At 37.4% G+C, this 19,891-nt stretch overlaps 1 protein-coding gene across 1 annotated transcript in view; it reads left to right on the plus strand.

The window, feature by feature from the left end:
- The window catches only part of LOC113458545 (lipoxygenase homology domain-containing protein 1), a 168,715-nt gene that overhangs the window by 21,248 nt on the left and 127,576 nt on the right, over nt 1-19,891 (plus strand). Inside the window, exons 6-17 of the mRNA XM_026791313.2 lie at nt 1,836-1,968; nt 6,396-6,547; nt 7,135-7,213; nt 7,876-7,951; nt 9,491-9,567; nt 9,654-9,685; nt 9,827-9,956; nt 11,224-11,327; nt 13,145-13,318; nt 13,915-14,127; nt 15,200-15,377; nt 16,963-17,094. Of these exons, the coding sequence (XP_026647114.2) occupies nt 1,836-1,968; nt 6,396-6,547; nt 7,135-7,213; nt 7,876-7,951; nt 9,491-9,567; nt 9,654-9,685; nt 9,827-9,956; nt 11,224-11,327; nt 13,145-13,318; nt 13,915-14,127; nt 15,200-15,377; nt 16,963-17,094 (1,480 nt within the window). The remainder of the gene's footprint in view (nt 1-1,835; nt 1,969-6,395; nt 6,548-7,134; nt 7,214-7,875; nt 7,952-9,490; nt 9,568-9,653; nt 9,686-9,826; nt 9,957-11,223; nt 11,328-13,144; nt 13,319-13,914; nt 14,128-15,199; nt 15,378-16,962; nt 17,095-19,891) is intronic.

Here is a 19,891-nt window from a genome sequence, read left to right on the forward strand (position 1 = left end):
GCCTGTGACTCAGAAGGAAGAGATCTGGGAAGTGTTAACTGAAGTCTAGGCAAGATCCTGTGAGCTCATACCTCTAGCCAGTTCATGTCTACACTGAAATATTATCTATCTAAGACTAAACTATCTAAGAGTAAACTATTATCACTTTAAGAGATTTCCTAATAGAATTATGGGGATTATATCTCTTTCAATTTAAGTGATGACTGCCTGATTGTAAAACCTAGCTATTAGGTTTTATAATAGCTAAAATAGCTATATAGGTAAAATAGCTTTAGCTATTTTCCAGCTGTAGTGAGTTTTGGAGACAGACATTTAAAAAGGAGAGACTGAGGAAGTCTGACAAAAAATAAAAGGAAAGAAAAAAACCCAAAAAGTTATTATTAACCTTCTTTCCACCTAGGATATATTAATTGAAATCAACAGTAAAATTAAAAAAAACCCCAACGCTGCTGTGTAATTAACACTTTAGTTATTTACTTATAAGTTTTAATTGTCTCTATGTAATCTCAGTCAATCAGATACAGTTTTAGGGAGTGGTTCATCAGCCAGGACCAGGTCGTTCCCTCTTTGCAACTGTGGGCAGAAAGTGAAAGAAAAGAAGGAAAAAAAAAAGGAAATACATTCAAACCTTACAGATAGTGTTTTTATGGTTCAGAGACAAAGGAATACAGTCACTGATTTCTAGACTTCACACAAGAGGAAAAACCTGCAGACACTTAGCATCGCTTTTTCTTGGGAAACCTACATTTATTTTCAGGAAGAACTAAAACGAAAAGAGCATTTTATACAACTACAGAGCTTTTCTGGTAGTTAGTTACATTAGTTCTCCATCAGTGTCCCATGGTTTCTGTGTCTGTATCTGTACTGAGATGATATCAGACCAGGAAATGTCCACGGAGGTGCTGCTTTGCTAATCCAAATTTCCCTTTCAGGCTTCATCGCAGATGCTGAAAGGCTAAGGTGAGCCAGGTTTGTCAGACAAGATGAATCTTTGTCTTTAAATTTTAATATTCAAGCAGCAAGAGAGATAAAAATGTTTCCAGTAAATCTGAGTTTGTTCAATATTCAAATTAAGGAGATTAGATTCTGCAAAGCACAGAGTGAAACTACAAGTAGGAGTGTCTTCCCTTCTCTCTGCCAATCCAAAATCTACTGTAGATATGAGTATAAATTAGCATAATCAGGGACTGTTAAAATATACAGCAGCCTCTGAAGTGCTTACTAAGGAATACTTTGAAGTACAAAATAACCTCTTTTCCTCCTTAAGCTGGTTTGCATATGGTCCTTTTGCTGCTACATGCTTGAAGCTGGGCATGGAAGAAAATAATGTAGGGCATTGTGTAGGTCTCAGTTGGTGTTGGGGCACTTTCATGGTTTATTTATGTCACATTGAAACCTGTCCCTTTAATTCCTGTTCTGATAAAAGTTAAAGGAATAGAGATACAAGCACTGACAAGCTTCCTGGTGAGAAGTCCTGTCTGTGGTAAGCCATGCCACCTAGTGCCAGCCCCCATGGATGTACCAGCTGGAGCAGCAGCTGCAGCTTGTGGGAGTGCTCCTGAGCTGACAAAAGTGTCAGGAGTGCTCCTGAGCTGACAAATCAACATTTCTCAGTTGCACTTGAGTTACTCTGCCCTGAGCTTTCAAATATGACTCAGCCAAAAGTCAGATTTGGGCAGTTGGATCCAGGGAGCAGAAATGCTCCAAACCCATGGATTTGTGGTTATCCTCAAAGCTCCACCTGCACAGATTTCAACAGCATCCCACATGTTTCATGTTCTATTCCATCTGCTCTGTGATCAGCAAGTTAAATTGGAATTCTTGGTGCTATTTAGGTGCAGTTGCTGAACCTTTTCTCAGGGGAGCAGTTCTCTTTCCCTGCACATCGATGGCTGGCCAAGGACCAGGCTGATGGGGAAATATCTGTGGAGCTTCCTGTTTTCCAGCAGGGTCAGCCTATTCTTCCAGGTAAGCACAATACCACATCAGCAAAGTCAGAGCCCAGACTGATGTCGATAGAGGGGAGTTCATTATTTTTCATCAGGCCTTCTATTACTTTTTGGCTGCCACAACACTTTTTCTGCTTTGCTTTCCTGTTGTTACTGTGCACAGTCAGGTGGAAAGTTAAAAAGCACTGGAAAAGAAATGAGAAAGTCTTTAATGCTTTGAATTTCACACATTCTTCAAGTGGATTCCTTGTTTGGTAAGATTTTCTGTGCTTATGTTTGGTTTAAGACAAAGGCAACAGTAAAGACATGTCAGACATGTAACCATCATGAAGCCAGCATGTGAGCCAGATCACAAACTCTGTTTTCAGTAACTGAGGATTATAGCTCCAGTGTTACCATTGCAGCTGCTGTTTCAGTCTCTTTCTGGTAAGTGGCTCAGACTTCCAGAATACTTTTAATTTTTGGACGTGGAATAAATCTTTCAGAATAAATATTTCAGGAGGCTGTAAGTGTTAAAATCTCCATTATTCACAGAGAGATTGTATAGTAATTCTAAAGGTGAATTTTTCCAAAGGATATGAAAATTATTGTGTGTTGCTGTTGTTGCACTGTTTTAGTGTTCTGCTCTACCACACCAGTCCCTGATGTTGCTAATGATCCCTCTGCTTGATCAGTGCAAAGGGGTGGAAAGTCTGTGCTTGTTCATCCCTTCTCTCCAAATGGCATTGTACTTTTCTGGAAAATTTGTAAGAAAATTACAAGGGCTTGGGTCCTGGGAGAGATGTGGGTGAGGGAGCGAGAATACTGTGGCAGATTCCCATCCTATTAGGGTGTGATGCTAGAGGGGGAAGAGCCATAACACCACTGGTATTACTTGTGCTAGGATTTCACTAGAGCAAGATCCACCTGGGACAAATCCTCTTCTCTTCCCCACAAAAATCATATCAGCTGCAGAGGACAAAATTAATGGGATGAGAGAAACTTCCATTCTAAGTTCTCTAAAAACTTTGAAACACCTTTTTCAAAATGTTTAACAATTTATCAGTGCTTTATGGTGTGTCTATGGTCCCTTATTTTGATCTTGCAAAGTTGAAATTGTAACAGGTATTTCAGTGGTAACAGATATTGTGGGTGCAGGCTAGAGGAAGAGGATATATGCAGATAAAATCAAGAGGCAGAAGTCTAAAAAATGGATGTGGGAAAACATACCTTGGGAGAGTTACTCTTGTGATAAAGAGATGGGTGGCCTGGAGTTGTATTTATGCTTCTCTGTGACGACTGAGCTCTGACACTAAGAGCCTTCTTAAGAAGATCGGAAAAAAACCAGGTTTGTGCTTCAAAATTGTTTTAAGAGAAAAAGAATAACTGGGGAGATTTCCCTCAGTACTTAGCAGATGTCAATAGCTTACAAGATGCTCTAGAGAGAGAGAGAGGCCCGTCCACATTAACCACAATGATTTTTTGTCTTGGGTGGTCATGATCTTCATAACAAGAGAAGCCTCAGAGGTGCTCAGCCTGCTTCCTCACAGGTTTGGTCTCTTTGGTCAGGAGACCAATACTGTTTTTATATGGGGACATACAAACACACTGGTATAAAAGTCAAGTGCCTCCTCACCCCTTTGAATAAATGCTAATTAATGATAATTGACATATCGCATTGAATATGCTCTATTACCCTATTTGCAGTATATTTTCTTCCCCAAATGTCCTTCTGTTTAAATATCCTGAGATGCAGACCTGGACAACCTCAGCTGGTTAGCACATGGTGCTTAATAATGCCAAGGTTGTGGATTCAATCCCTATAGGGGTTGTTCACTTAAGATTGTAGTCAATGATCCCTGTGGGTCCCTTCCAGCACAGAATATTCTGTAATTCTCTGAACATCCTAATTTTTGGGTTCTTTCTGAGTAGCAGCTTTCCTTGTTTCTGAAGTGAAGATACAATGAAAGATTTTTATTATTGAGTAATCTTCATGCATGAAAAGCACAAAGACCCACTTATAACCAACGTCTCAATCTGCATTTTGTAGTTAACAATTTCTCTCTCACACAAGGGAGGAAGAAAAGAGCTTCTGTGCATTTCTACCAGCTTCAGTGTAAAAGGGGTCATGCAGAAGGCTTTGGAGAAGGCAGTTTCATCTCTGATTTAGTAATTGAAAGACAGCCCCTGTGTCTCTTTGCCAGTGTTATATTTCTGCATGAGACAGTGTAAAGGGAACACAGCTTTTAACTTCAGAGAAGATAGTTTGATAACAGAACAGTGAAGGGGTCTGGATTCATTGTGAAAGAGAGATGATGAGAGGTACTTTAAAACCAATTTCTGAATAAAAAGAGGCTGAAGCACTCTCTGATTTAACATTCTTTTTTATTCAAAGGAAAAACATGGGAATTAAACTGTTAAGAAGTGTTACATAGAGACTTTGTTGCTGTAATGCTGGAGGACTGAGCAGCATTCATTTGACGTTTTATCCTGAATCTTTCTACTTTTTGTCCCTGTCTGCTCATGGTTTATGACACAATCATTAATTATATCCTGAGAATAAATCAGGGACACACAGCGTTGCTAGATGGTGTACCTTTGCTTTTCTTCTTACAGGAATTGGAAAGCAGGTAGTTATTGAAGGAGGAAATTGTTGCAGTAGAGCATTATTGTGGTACTATGTGTGGAATTGTTGGTCTAGAGAAATTAATTCTCTCCCTCTGCTGTGGTCTGTTTATGGGACATATGTTCGTGGAGGGTGCAAAGAAAAAATTGGGCAAGATGAGGTGGTGACATGCGAAGTTATATGGGTAAAGTGCAGTATGAGTTAACAGTTGCTAAATGAAAACTATTTTGAGTATTGAGACAGGCATACACTGGGAAAAACAGTGCCTGATTATGGTGCTAAGTCAAGAGTGTCAAAAGCTTCTGTGTGTTAAATGTGGCTGGCCTTTACCACATACTTCATAGGAGCTCAGAGGCTCTGATCTCAAAATGAGTTAGCTCTCATGCCAGAAGGAAATTACCACTGGTGTACTGGGTGGGCACATTAAAACCCGTGCAGGCTGTTTAGTGTTTTTGCTGAAGTATTTCCATTTTCCAAATAGAATTCTTTAAAGGTTGATTAGTAACAAGCACAAAAAACCTACGTAATTAAATGAGAGATAATCATGAAAAAATAAGGATGAATAGAAAAATTTCAGCACTGACCAGCCACCTAGCATAATAGCAGATATGGACTGATGGTGAATAAATCTTCAGTGCTTATTAAAGGAAGGTGTTTGGCCATCAGAAGAGTGATATCTGGAAACAGTCTCCTTCAGAGAATTACAGCCAAGCTTCATAACATGTTTCAAATAGAAACTGACAATTGAATGATCATAATATTGATGTTGTTTCGAACTCAGTGGTTCAGAAACTTTTTTCTGCTTGCAAGACAGAGAAGCACACACTCACCTACCCTTGGAAGAAGAGCTTGTGTGCCAGAAAATGAGGTTTTCTCTTCCCCTTTCATTCTCTTAGTGCCTCATCTGGTCTAACAAAATATTGTTAGTGTATATTGGCATAAATTTTGCCTTTCTCATGTTAATACTGAAGATTATAACTGCATGTTTTCTCTTACTTCTGGATTTTATGGAGTTCCTACATCTGCATTTTAAGTACCACTGTTTTATGTTGGTAGATATTTTTATGTAACATAGTCTTTAGTTTCATCATATTTTAACTTAAATTTAGTTTTACTTGCAATATCCATTCTTGTTAATTAAATGATTTATTGAATTTAAGTATTAGTTGTTCTGCCCTAAATTTATATGCTTTAAAGGATTTCCACATGGAATATAGAGAGGTTAATTATCCCTGGAAGCAATCAAAGTCAGGTTGGACATGGGTCTAAGTGACCTGATGTAACTGAGGATGTTCATGATCATGGCAAGGGCTAGATGGTCTTTAAAGGTGTCTTCCAAACCAAACCATTCCATGATTCTATCCTGTAGCATTAATTGCTAAAATAACAACACAATGCAGTGTTCTGAGGTCTTAGAAAACTAAAATTATGGTGCTAGATTTTAGCCTGTTTGGTTAACCAGTGTGTTCAAAATGTTAATGGCTCCCATTGCTTTTTATAGTTTTGATCTCACCACTTATGGTGGCTCTAATCTTGGATTTACATGATTTACTTTTCAGTTTATGATGATTTCAAATGATGCTGCTCCAAGACATGCTACTGGGCACTTAAAATTAACTTCTGTTTGCATTCTCCACAAGTGACAGTCTGGGACACAACAATAAATGTAACAACCACAGAAAACATAAATCAACTTTATATTTTATTTTATTGAATAGAATTTTTAAAGTTTTATACCCTGTCCTTTACACAGATGTCTTTGGACTCTACAGCCAGCTAGATGCTATTGTAACTATATAATAGTGCTTGTGATATGAAAGGTTGTCATCTTTTATTGTCAGTGACTGTCTACAAAGTGCATGTGACAACAGGAGACCTGTGGAACGCTGGAACTGAGGCTGATGTCTACATTTCTGTCTATGGAGAAAGAGGTGATACAGGATCAAGACAGCTGCTCAGGTCACAGAAACCCAAGAAGTTCTTAAAAGGACAAGTAAGTGAAAGGGCATTTTTTGATATGCTTGTCTGGCTTTTCTGTCTTGGGTGGGTGGTGATTCCAAGAAGGCTGCAGTTAGAAAAAGAGATAATTACTACATTCCAATTGCTTCCAAAAATTCCCTAAGTAAGCTGCAAATGCTTTCTAAAGTTATACCAGTGCTTTTGGAAGTGAGAATTTTCATTTAAAAATAGGTAAACTGTGTACTTTTGGTTTTCATTCTTCTAAAAATTTTATTTAATAAGCAAAGAGGAAATGAAATTTAATTTTATATCCACATTTCTAATGCTGAAATCTGCTGTAATTTGTAATGGTTTGGCCATTGAGGCTTTCAACAGGTTTCTCTTTTCTGACTCTGATCCCATTCATTTGAATAGCACTACTCCCATTAGCAAAGTGATCAGGCTTCTGCTTCTGTTTCAGGAAACCTGACCTTCCTGTTTTGCTCTCACTTTATCATCAGCTAATATTTCAAATTATGATCTTGACTAAAGAGCTATAAGGGGTTTTGGGTCTTCAGAAATTCGTGGCTGAAGAATGCTGTGCATTTTAGATTTTTCTGAAATTTTGTTGGTTGATTACAGACTGACATCTTTGCTGTTGAAGCTGTGCACCTTGGATGTTTGTACAAGATAGTTATAGGACACAATGGGCTTGGATCAGGTCAGAAATCTCACCTGTGCTCTACTCTCAACCATTATGTAAAGGACAGCATCTGATAGTAATTTTTTACTAATCCCTGTTAAAAACTGTGAGGAGGGGGAATGTTTTCATGTTAAACATTGCTTGTGTCTTGTATTAAAGTGAAAATGAGCTATTATAATTTTAGATGGATTAGCACTATCAGTTACATTGTAAAGATGCAATTGAAGATTTTTGTAACCCTATCTTGTCATTAGACTTCCAATTAATGGTGAAACTTAAAATGCTTACTATCAAAAGTCCTATTTTTCAAACTCTTGAACCTAAATACTGTAAACACAGCTACTTATTTTAAGCCATCATAAGCTGCTATATAATTTTGTTGTTATTTTGATGGGCAAAACGAATAAGACTTATAGGATGGCAATATTAAAGGAGGGAGGGATGTAGGCAGGGACAGACCCAGCAGCTTTCAGGCTTATAAAGAAGCTCCAGAGTACCCAGAGCAGGTACTGTCCTCTCTCTAGCTGTAAGGGTAGCTGTCACTCTTTCAACCTGCCAGTGGAGCTGCAGATTTTGTAGTTCCAGTAGAAGAGAGAAAACTACAGGAAGTCTGACGCAATGAAACGCATCAATTTTTCTTTAATGAACAATGTTTTGTTTTTCACTTTATTTCTTCTAAGGAAATGGATGGTTTCTGGACAAAGTTGTAATCAAGGATCCTATAACAGATTTGGATTATATTTTTCTTTGTCACAGGTTGGTTATATTTGATTTGTGTTAGATGTTTAATAAATTTGTGACTACCCTTAGTTTTTCTCCTGAAATATCCTGTAAGGGGAAATATGTACTTCCTAAGAAGAGACTTGAGATAGTCTGATGGTCTTCTTACAGCTCTAAGAGATGTATCTGGTCAAACATCTGGTCTTTGAACTAAGCAAAAAGCAATAAAAAGTTCTGTGTGGGAACTTTCCATTCTGGCACCTTTTGAACTATTTAAGATAGGCTTTTGTTACACATTTTCTGTATCCAACACCTTGTATCTGACACCAGTAGGTTCATCCATTCTTCCATGTCATGCAATGCAAGGCTTTTCAGAAGAATGGCTTGTTGGCTCTCGAGCAAATCTCCTGATTTACTGAAGTTAGCATGGAGATTACCTTGGGGTTCAGTGAGCTCAGGATCAGCCTTTAAGATCCTGTGAAATGACAATCACAAATGCAGCTGCCTGACCACATCCCCTTTACTCATTTGCTTTGCAGCCCGTCACTCAGCTGCAACGTAATTTGAAGCGATCCTAACTTCCCTGCCTTTTCCCCTGCAGATGCTGCTGCTCTGATTCTTCTGTTCTATAACTCATTTACAGCTTTATCTATGCCTGATTAATCCTCAACACCTTGCGGAAAAATCTTAATCGATAAATATCAGTGCAAATATTAGGAATGGTAAAGTCCAGTCACGTAAGAGTCTAGCTGCAGCTTGCCAGTGGCACCCCAATTCTATTTCCTCCTCTCACTCCTCTGAGTGAATAAATAACTGCCTGAGACAGCCCAGAGTGAGCGATGTGCACACTGAAACTGATTTATGTGTGAGTAAGGGCTTTCTGCATATCAGATACAGCACCTCATCCTTGCCTGACCTAATTTTGAGTCTGTATTTGAGATGAGATGAACTGCTATGAAGAGATCTATAATGCTGGCTTCATACATAATTTAGGGAGAGTTCAAATCCATTTCAGGCAGAAAAATGCAGGGTATGTGCTAGTTATTGTTAAAGCTTGATGCCGTGCTTGCTGTCTTGCTCTGAGTGTGGGCATGCTTTTGACTCAAATGGAGTTAACTTACATAAGTAGTTGTGTACAAAGGCAATATGAAAGTACAGTTCAGACCTGGTGAAAGTGTTGCCACTGTTTGGTTTGCCTCCTTCTATAGGGATTTTCAGGGCATGGAACAATTTGCATCTTGCTGTCACCTTCTTGCAGACTGGAAGAACAAACATTGTGATCACTGCACAATTCATGATCAATCTGGGATGAATCCGAGTTCTCTGACATGTAACAATTGGGTCAGGTCCTTTTACCTCCATCCAGGAAAGCATTTATTTATGTTTCACCAAGAACAAGAAAGAAAAATAATTTTTTCCAATGTTAATCTCTTTTTACTAAAGCTGGATTTTTGTATTGCTGTTTGTCAGCCTTGAGACTTTAATGCATAGGACAGCAAGTATTGTATACAAGTGTCTTGCATACTTTGGAAGTTGCCAGTCAAGGTAATTACTGAAAGAGGTTCTGGTTCTTAGGTGGCTGGACCAGGGACAGGATGATGGCAATATTTCTCGAGAACTGCCTGTGACAGATGCCAGCATGCTTCCAGGAAGTAAGTGAGAATTGGTGGGGAAGAAAACTGTCTCAAAGGGAATGAAGAATTTCTGTAAATTAATTACACTGTTTTTAACCACACAGGACAAGAGCTGGAACTCAAGAGAGAAAAAACTGTAAGAGTATACCTTTTCATTTTAATTTAAACCCCTGAAATGATGCTTTGAGTGAAATCAGGTCAGTTGAATGCTTTGTATGACAAATTCCTGTGTATCCTCTTCTCATAAGTCTTTTCTGTTTGTTGTGTACCAAACTAGTGGGCTGCAGAAAAGTGGAAATTTCGGAAAGGCATTACACTTCAATTTTACAACAGGGTCACTCGTGGCTTCGTTTGCCTGTACCCAGATAGCAGAGTTGATGCTCTTGGTGACAAGAAAAACAAATATGGTAAAGTATTTCCCATGTGGATGTGTGCATAAGAGATACAAAGAAAGACTTTTATATTGAGATTCCTAAAATGGATAAGAGTATATAATCATACTAAACATTTTCCTTGCTTAAAATACATATGTGTTAATGACTATAAGGACTCAGAAAATATGCTTAGTTTATACAGACACACACAAATTCTCATATGGTGTCTTGTCACTGGCTTTCCTTTACCAAATAGAAAAACTTGTCATCTTCAGTTTGGTGCTCCCACAGAACTCACATGGCAAGGACAGCTAGAGTCTTTATCTTAGATCCATGTAAGATAACAAGCTCAAATTTAGGTAGAGTTCATTAATAAGGAGTATATATATATATGTGTGTGTGTGTGTGTGTGTGTATGCATAAATTCATTTTATTCCATTTTTGTAATTGATGTTAATGGTAGTCTACCAGTTCCACCTTTTATTGACCTTCCTCCTCCTGCATTAGTAACACTTAACTCTAATACATATCATATTAGGTACATGTATTTTATTCCCTTGGAATTGATGGAATGGTTCAGTCTTTCTGACATCTCACCGAGGACTTTACACAGGGACCTTACACAGACTTTTCTGAAGTGATAGAATCTTCCAGGTCACCACAGGACTCCTCCAGAGACAGCTGCATCTTACAAAACTGCAACATAATGGATTGGTAGAACAGTTGCTTAAAAAAAAATCACTGTTGTCCCTGGGAACAATAAAAAATGGCAAGAATTTACCTTTCATCAGTATTTTGTAGCTGTAAGAGTTAATTGTTTGGAAAATTGGCCAGATTTAAAATTTGAGAAGCCATGAGTTATGCTGCAGGATTTGCTATACAAATTCTAATATGAGTATAGAGAAAATGAAGTCTCTTTTCTTACCTGAGAGCTTTATGTTCCCTACATCATCTGTTATTTATCATCTAAATTCAGTGCTAGAGCCCAGATCATTATGCTGGAGTTCTCAGCTCCTTTTTATGGATTTTTTTTAAACATATGTGCTGATAAAAAGAAATTTGTTCCTTATCATTACCTCTCAGGGCTTTTCTCCTCAAGGCAGCAAAAGAGACAGTAGTCCCTAGATGCCCTTTCCTGAATGAATGAGAGAATTTATTGATCAGAGAGGTCAAACTGTTGAGTTAAACACATAGGTAATTCTTTTTCCTTGAAAATGATAAACGCTCTATTATAATTAAATGCAAATATGAATTATTAGACTTTCATATTTCTGGCTTTTTTTTTTCATTTAACTCTTAGGTCTTTTTGATGTAAATGTCAAAAGGAGAAATATATGTATATTCAGCAGTCATCAAATGCCATCTCTTGCTCTTGCTCTTGTCAGTGGCCGTGTAACTGGAAAGGTAGGAAATGCTGTTACTTCATAAAGACATGTCATTGTCTGATTAAAAAACAAGTTTTTAAAATCTCTCTAATAAATAATTGTACTTCCAATCAGATAACGAGTGAAGAATTACAGAACGGAACCCAGGAAATTGCTGATAAATAGGTGAATTTACAGATAGGGTTTTGTTTTCTCACACTTTACTTTTTATTTTTTGGTAAATTTATTTTCTTTAATTCAGAAATACCAGGCCATTCCAAGATGTCATTTTTATTCGTTTGCCACATGCTGACAAGCTGCCTGGAATGCTCTAATATCTCCTCTTTTTCAATAAGGAAAAATTCTCTGGCTTGATTTTAAATGAATGCCCCTTTTTCCTTTGTGTTTTTTCTATTTTTTCTCAAGTAAAATGCCAGTCATAAGACAGCTGGTATAATACAGGGTTTGTTTTGATGCATTTTGATTTGTTCCAGCCCAGCTTCAAAGTCTTACTATGACCTTTCTTCCTCAGCAGTTGCAGTATACAAGTAGATAAATGGAGTTGTAGAATTCAGTTCCTTCTAATCATAGAATCAGAGAATATCCTGAGTGGGAAGGGACTCAGAGCCCAGGCACTTTCTTTGTGATGATTCTTTTCCTGATATCCAACTGTTATGACCTAGACCAGGAAATGGGACTAATCCAGGTTCTTGTAAAGGGACTCCTTAGGGCTGATTAGAGTGAAACAGCACTAGCACTGGATGATCCATGTGTGTAAATATATGCACAGGGTTTGAATGAGGAGTGTAGGTGGGAATGCCCAGGTACCTCCCTTCATGCAGGAGAACTCAGTCCTCTGGTGAAAGGCCCCAGAAATGAGTCTGAGGGTGCTTTGGGAGTCTTTGATGTTTTATGACACCTGTAAGACATGATACCTGTCTCTCAGGCACTGGAGGAACAAAAAGGCAACACAAAATTGCAATTTGCCTTATAACACATACTTAATTGTACTTTGAGGACATGCTTACTCACTTGTTTCACAACTACTTCTAAAATCCATACAATTTTTCCTTTAGTTTTATAGGTATATTGAATCTGATAGACAGTTCTTTTAGCTTTATCTCCAGAAGGTATTGCCATGAAAATGAAAAATTTTCCTAGAAATATTGCTTCTTTGTACTCTTGAAAATTCCAAGATGATGTAAATTAGAAGTATTATAAATTATTAGAGGGATTGTTAGCATTTTACATTGATTAAAATTCTAGTTTTATTTAAATATGAGAATGATGATGAGTTGATAAAATATTTAAATATGTATTATTATGTATTGAGAAAAGTTTGATAAAATATTAAATTATGTATTTCATACAATGGGATCATAAAGCCTGCCAAGCTGAACAGGCAATCATGGAGTAAAGCATGTTGCTTTACTCTTTCATATAAAACTTCTGCTTCTCTGGGTGTTTTCTGTGAGAACACTATAAATGAATGAGAACAAACACAAAAGCTAGAGAAGGTGGGCTGGTGGCCAAGAGTTACCACGGCTCATTTCCTGCTTGTGTCAGCTTTATACTTTGCTATATTTATAGGCTGTGACACACTCTCCGAGTGAGGCACCCATTATCTTTCATGTTATGGCCAGATCTGTGTCATTGTACATTGAACTGTTTCTGTCAAATTCCACAGAGCCCACAATTTCACAATTGCACATCTGGAAAATGGAAAGATTTTTGTACTAGACTGCTAGTATTGTGAGAACTTCAACAACACAGAAAGTCTGTTGTAATACTCTCTCTGTTGTTTGGATTTTGCCGTATAGTTTATATAATTTATTATTCCTTCTTTGACTGTGTTAGAGCAAAGACAAGGCCTGCTGTGAGCTCCGTGTCCACCTTCAAGCAAGCAGCCGTGCCATTCTTGAGTCAGCCAGCTACCCAGGTCACACTGTGGCTTTCAACATCCAAGGAAAAGTGGCTGATGAAGCAACAGGATATGCTGGGCTTTCCAGAGAATTTGTAGTGCATGTCAAGGTGAGGTGGGCAGGGAAAAATTAGGAAGACCCTTCTAAAATTTGCTGTTATAAAGCAGCTTGTCCCTGACGGAGTTTCAGAGATTGGCAAGGTAAAAGAGGGATCCTCTTCCACGAGGTGGAGCCCAACTCCAGTGTAACAGGTTGGCGGCATTGAGGGGGTTCCCTTTGCTGCTCTCCGGTACCGCAGCTGGAACACACAGACAGAGTGGGCAGTAACACAGGAAAGATGGGACCCTCAACTTCCTAGCAGATTGTCAAAAAGTAGCACAGAGCTGTTGTTGAAAAGAGATAAGTTCCTTAATTTGCCACTCTCCTTGTTCTCTGGATGTTGTGCCGTGCTGCTGAGCAAGAAAAAACAGAGACGCTGCAGAGTAGGGAAGGATTTCCACTGCTCTGGTTGGTGCGTGCACAGAAAGCAGCACGTATTAAAAGACTGGAGGTGTATTTGAATTACTTGAGACTGACTCTTTTATCTTTTATACAAGGACATGCATAAGTGCTTAAAATTAAATGGTAGGAGCAGTATCAGTATCCAAATTTAATATGGAGAAAAGCTGTGCTGTTCACAGAGGACTTTTTGTTTCTGATCTAAAGGGTGTGTTTCATCATGGTGCCATCATTCTGCTCAACACAAGTCTCTGCCAGGCTCTGTCCCTTAGACCTGATGGGAGCTGCAGTGGAGCAGGTCAGCAGCAGCAGGAATCCTACTGGAAAGTGCATAAAATCAGCTCTGGACTCTGCATGTTTGAAAGTGTAAAAAAGCCAAGAATGTATCTGAAGATCCAAGATGACCAGTGTGATGGAACAGTAAGCAGTTATTGTTTGTATTTCCATTTGAGTGAATTGTCAGTGATAGGAGAGAATCTTTTTTTATTTTCTTGGCATAAAACTTTGTTCAGATTAAAAATGTTTCAAATATTTTCCTTCATTTGCCAAAGCAAAAGCAGAAAAATATAGCAAGAGAGGGTGTTGTGTCAATTTGGCAGTTGATGGACTCAGTAAAGATCTGATTATATTACTAAACTATTGAGAATGTGGAGGTAGTTAAAACTTATGTACTGTTTGATAGATGATACAGATAAAACCCGTTAAAGAATAACTAAGATGTAAGTAACTGCATACTTCACTAACTTTTATTTTTCTGTTCATCTAAGTTAATAAATGCAAGAAATATTTTTGCATGATTTTGATTTGGGAGTTTAAGCCAACGGAATATGAAATTGAGCTGTGTAAGTTCTCAGGTATAACGTCCATGAGAGTTTTTTATTGCCTCCAGTACGGTTTCAGGGATTAAAATATTTGATCCATATTTTGAATATAGGCTTTGTGAGTATTTAATTTTTCAGCAGTCCTCTCACCAATGGATCAGGATATCTGGATAAAAAGTGACACTGGCTAAAGGTTTTGAAATTAAACTTGTAAGTGCTCTGAAATTGAGGGAAAAAATGAATTACATCTATTTAATACATGTTATATTATGTAGCATTAGCAAATCTGGGCTATGCATAAAATTTGTGTAGAAATATCCTATGTGTTCTGATATAGATATTTTCACATTCCTTAATCCTTTGGAAATTGTTAAAGTGGGAAACTCCTTTGAATATATCCTAGCCTTTGCCTAAATCCTAACATAAATCAGAATGTTTTCACTTGGTCTTTCACCTGCCTAACTTACTTGATTAGTCTTTCTGGTCATAAAGGAATAAACAGGGATTGGGTGCAGGTATGTCTCTGTGTGTGTAGTAATGTATCATGTTGTGAAGAATGTAAAGTTAATCTGAAATATTACTGGAAAGTAGTAATAATTAAGACTTTTAAAGAGTCTTCTAGCTACATTAATTCAATTGTTGGATTCATGTTTCTGTTATCAATTTCTTAGGGCACAGGTGATGAATACTGTCAATTTAAAATTGAGAAGAATTTGGAAATGGGATCTGTGAGCCTGGAATCAGTGCGAAATAAAGGGATATATGTTGGTCTTCTGCCAGATGGCCAAACTAAGCCAGTTGTTAACACTGGAGAGAGAAATATCTTTTTCTACCCACAGGTCATCAAATGTATGTGATTTCTCAATAGTGTATGGTTTTATTTAGTAACTAGTGTTTCTAATGGGCAAAATTCAAAGCAGAAGTGTAAAAGATACATTGAAACAATTTCTCTTGTGTTTCAGCAGTTTTAAAAGTGAAAATTTATTGTATGCACACTTAATTTCTCCTACATCTTCAGTTAACTCCATTCCTTTCTTTTAATAATACTAATGATATGCTAGATGTCAATTGTTTTTTTAACAAGCTTTTGAGAATGAGAATTGAAACAGGGGACAAGTTAAAGATGGCATTGACTTCCTGGTTGTATTCCTCATTCTGGCCACAGATTTTGGAAGGCTGGGAGACGTTGTCTTGCTGCCAACTTTTCCACAGTGTTTCCTGATTTTATAGGGATATTAGTAGATATTCAAGAAGGCCTACTTGGCAGTGTTAAGTTTCTTTTTCAGTGATGTGAAATACATTGTACTCCCCACATAGAATATTCATTGTGTTATTCCTCTGTCCCATAGTCAGATTTGATTGTTATTGCAGTCAAAATATTTCCTCAGGAGAGCTGACCTAGTCAACTATCCAGGACTCAGAAACTGGGTCTCAGCACCCTCTGGATCACTGTCTTTGGGTGGCCTGCTTGTCTTTTCCCCTTCAGGAGAACAAAGTTTTTAATTTAGTGAAAAACTGGCTACGAAAGGCAGCCATCCGACTTAGATTGTAACTGCAGGAAACACCATTCTGCAGGAAATGTACTCTTATCTGGTGGACTTGACAACAGACATCAGGAAATGAAACAACTCATGAAAAGGCTAAATGGACATCAGTTTGCAATTGAGAAGTTGCTCAGATTTCTTCCAAACACAAGGAGAACAAACTTAGCAAAAAGAGAGTCTCAAAACCTACAAACACTCATACTAATTGTTGCATATCTACTGTGATTGAAGCATTATGAAGGTGACTGTAAGCACATCCCTACTGTTCTGTCCCTGTTTGCCTGTTTGCTGCAGGGAGATTGGAATATTTTAATCACTATGTCCTTGTAGAAATGAGGAAATTATTTTCTTTTATTATCTTTTGGAAGAGCAGTGTTTTCAATAGAAATTCTCAACAAGTCAGTGCTTACTTGTGTCATTAAATAAAGCTAAATGTTACTTTTTCACAGACTTCAAACCTCCTGAATCTGTGTTGCTCACTAAAAAGAGTATTAAAAGGAGCTAATATTGTCTGTCTGACATGTTCATGTTAACAACATCAATTTAATTTTTATTATTCAAATGGCCTCTAGCAATTTTCATTTCAGCACTTCCATTCTTAATAAAAAAACTTTTTGGGGGTGGAGAAGTTTATTTTGGGAAAGCCACATGTTAACAAGTCATTTTATTCCTACGTCAATGTTAAATTTTTGCTTAGATTTTTAAAACATTGAATGGACTTTAATTGGTATGTCAGGTCTTTTCCCAGTTTTTGTAGCATTCTGTGAACAATAGAAAAACAATTTTGACGTCTATTGTGTGGAACAACTGGGAGATTTGTTGTTAGCTTCTGAGAAAGAAAAAGCAAATGGCTTCTAGCTAGTGACAGATTTTACATTTCATTGTTTTAGTTGGCCGGGAAAAGCCTATGGGAACATCTGCAGCACCCAAACAAGAAAAGAATGACTTAAGAGCATGTCAAATCCAACCAGCAAAAGCCCAGGAGCCAGTACCTCAAAGGCCTTCAACTCCTCCACCCTCAAGTAAGTGACAATTCCCAAACCAGCTGTAGTACATGTTTTATGCTTGTCCTCTGTGTGTGCTTGCAAAGACTTAGCTCAGGAAGGACAATAAATGGCTTTTCTAGATTTTTTCCTAGATTTTCTGAATTGTGAGCATAAACACACTACATAAAAGAGATTTCCAGTTACTCTTTTTCTGAAAAGAGCATTGGAATGTGGTTTATTGATAAAGCAACAACCAGCAGGTTGAGTAACTTGTTAAATAACTTCATTTAAAAAAATTAATTAGTAATTTACTGATTGAATATTTCTGTGGAAATTAAGAGGTTGATATGGTGCAGAATCCTATCTAAAGCTCACTGAAAGAATGGAATATTTCTCATTTATGCTCTCATACTCAACTGTTTCCTGCTTTATGGTGCACTGGAGGAAAGAGGAAGGTTTTGATGCATTGCATGCTAGATTTATACCTATGATTTTGCAGGTAAGAGTTAGATAAACAATGTTCTGATCATGCCTCTGGAGTCATGGTCTAGTAGATGTGTTTTTCTAGAATAAAATGCTTCCTCTGAGCTAAAGACGTTGGACAAATGGTCTAAGACAAGAATTTTTGGAATAATCAGCATCCTAGTAACCAAATTAAGGAATTAAACAACTAAACAAAACAGAAACTGATACATCTCTTAAAGAGTGAGGTTGATTATGTTTGCTTCCTGCATCCCTTCAATGTGCCCAAAGACCCTGACAGTGTGAATCGTGTCATATCACCACAAAAAGCAGGTGGGGTAACTGGAAACTGCTGATCTGCAAACATGGAGGCACATTCACATGGTGGAAAAATAGCTGTAACTTTGAAAGAGCTTTAAAGACAAGATTATATTGCAACTTCCAGTATGGGAGGTGTGCTTATGGGGCATACTATGGGAGACAACTGCTTACTCAGTTACAGGTGGTCTCAAAGGCATTTATGTAGCAAATAATTCAGGTTGGTTGCTGATATGGTTTCAAACTTGATCCTCAGATTGTTTCAAGGTGTACATGAAAAGTCTGGTCATGTGAACAAGGCATCACATCTGGCATCCTTGTTCATAGGGTAAAATGGGAGGTATCAAGCAGGATTTTAATTAAATTCAGATCAATCAAAGTGTTCTGGTTAAATTCAAGCATAGTTGGGAATCACTATAAATACTTAATTCTTTTTGGAAATATTTTTTCCATTTTTAGCTCAAAACACCCCATTTCTAATCTGTCAGGCTTCACGTTGTATCATTGTGTAACAGAGCCTTCCTGAAGAGTGGTGGGTTGTCAGCAGATATGCTGTGTCTGAAACCCATGACAACAATACACAAGCCATCAAACCTGTTTTCAAAGAAGCTGGATGTTTTTAGGGTTGGGTACAAAGGATCCTTTTATAGAAGCAATATCTGCCGTGAAATTGGTTACAGAGAGTCTATAGCACTTTTTAAGTAGTTTTTCTGGCATTCATAAATATAGATTCTGCTTATGGAAAATGAATAGAAATATCAAAGTTACTCTGTCTTTCAAATAAAATGATAATTTTTTAGTAAGATACTTTTCACTCAACATATGTCTTTTGACATGTACAGGTGAGCCATGAGTTTTAAACTGTTATTCATTAATTTGTTATTTTCTATTTTTCACTCACAGTTAATATATGGAAAAGGTGATGCTTGCACTGAGTTTGCAATCCAGCAGTGGGCTTAGCAGGCAAACTCAGAGCAGATTAAGTCTTAGGCTGATCAGACCCTCCTCTTTATATCTGTGTCTGCTAACTTGTAGGTGAATTTTGATTTCTGTTTTCACAAATAATAATTGATTTAGGATTCATTAAACTGAAAATCATTCTACAGCATTTGAGACTTCTCCCATTGCAGTGTGAGTTCAGTATTCCTCAAGAAACTTCTTTCATTGTACAGAGATGATGTCAGGTCCCAGCTTCCATTTAATAGCTCAGATGTCATTAGCTTCCATGAGACAAATGCAGTCTGTGACCCTGAGGACACTTCTGTGGTTTGGTACTGACCAAGTGTAGCTCTGAGAAATGCTCTCTCTATCCTCCACATTCTTTTCCTGTATGTCTGGCATTATCAGTTGCTATTAATTTTTTAATATATTTTACTTAGAAGGTAAAAATAAAATCTGATCTCATTTCAACCTCAGTTAACATTGGAAATGATGGTACACAAAGGTGTAATAAAAAATACATCCACTTTATTGCCCAAACTTCTGCTTCAGAGATTAGTGTTTTTGATGGTTCATTCTAAAAATGTCACTCAATCATATGGTTTTATCAGACAGTATTCCTTTTGTGTTACATTTAGGTTAAGTAGGTAAATTTAAAAAAAAGTTATTTCTGTGAAGTTGTGGAAAGGGTTGTGACTTCAACATTCTAATGCAGGCCTATTAGAATTAATTTTTGTCACAATAGATTTACAGCATGGTGTCATGAAGTGTGTAAAATCCCATGAGTAATGCAGGGCAACCATCAAATCCTCTTTTCAGACTGGAATATTTTTAGCCTGTAGCAAATCAATGCTACCGATTTCCATTTGTAAGAAGAGCCAGTAATTTATGAGGCAGAAAGCATTCCAAGCCTGTGAATTGTTTGTGCATTATAATTGCTCCAAGAGGTGGTAGTTTGAGATTGCAGTAACTGTTTTAGGTAGCAGCCGGCCAAGTCTGGAGTTCTTGTCCTAAGCATAAGAAGCAGCGCGGGATTCCTTATGTTTCTTGAATCCCTTTGCATTTTATGAACATTTTAATCTCTGCTGAAAGAAAGTTGTGGTTTTGGATAGCT

The sequence above is a fragment of the Zonotrichia albicollis genome, chromosome 1 (genome assembly GCF_047830755.1).
Source record: "Zonotrichia albicollis isolate bZonAlb1 chromosome 1, bZonAlb1.hap1, whole genome shotgun sequence".
NCBI lineage: Eukaryota > Metazoa > Chordata > Aves > Passeriformes > Passerellidae > Zonotrichia > Zonotrichia albicollis.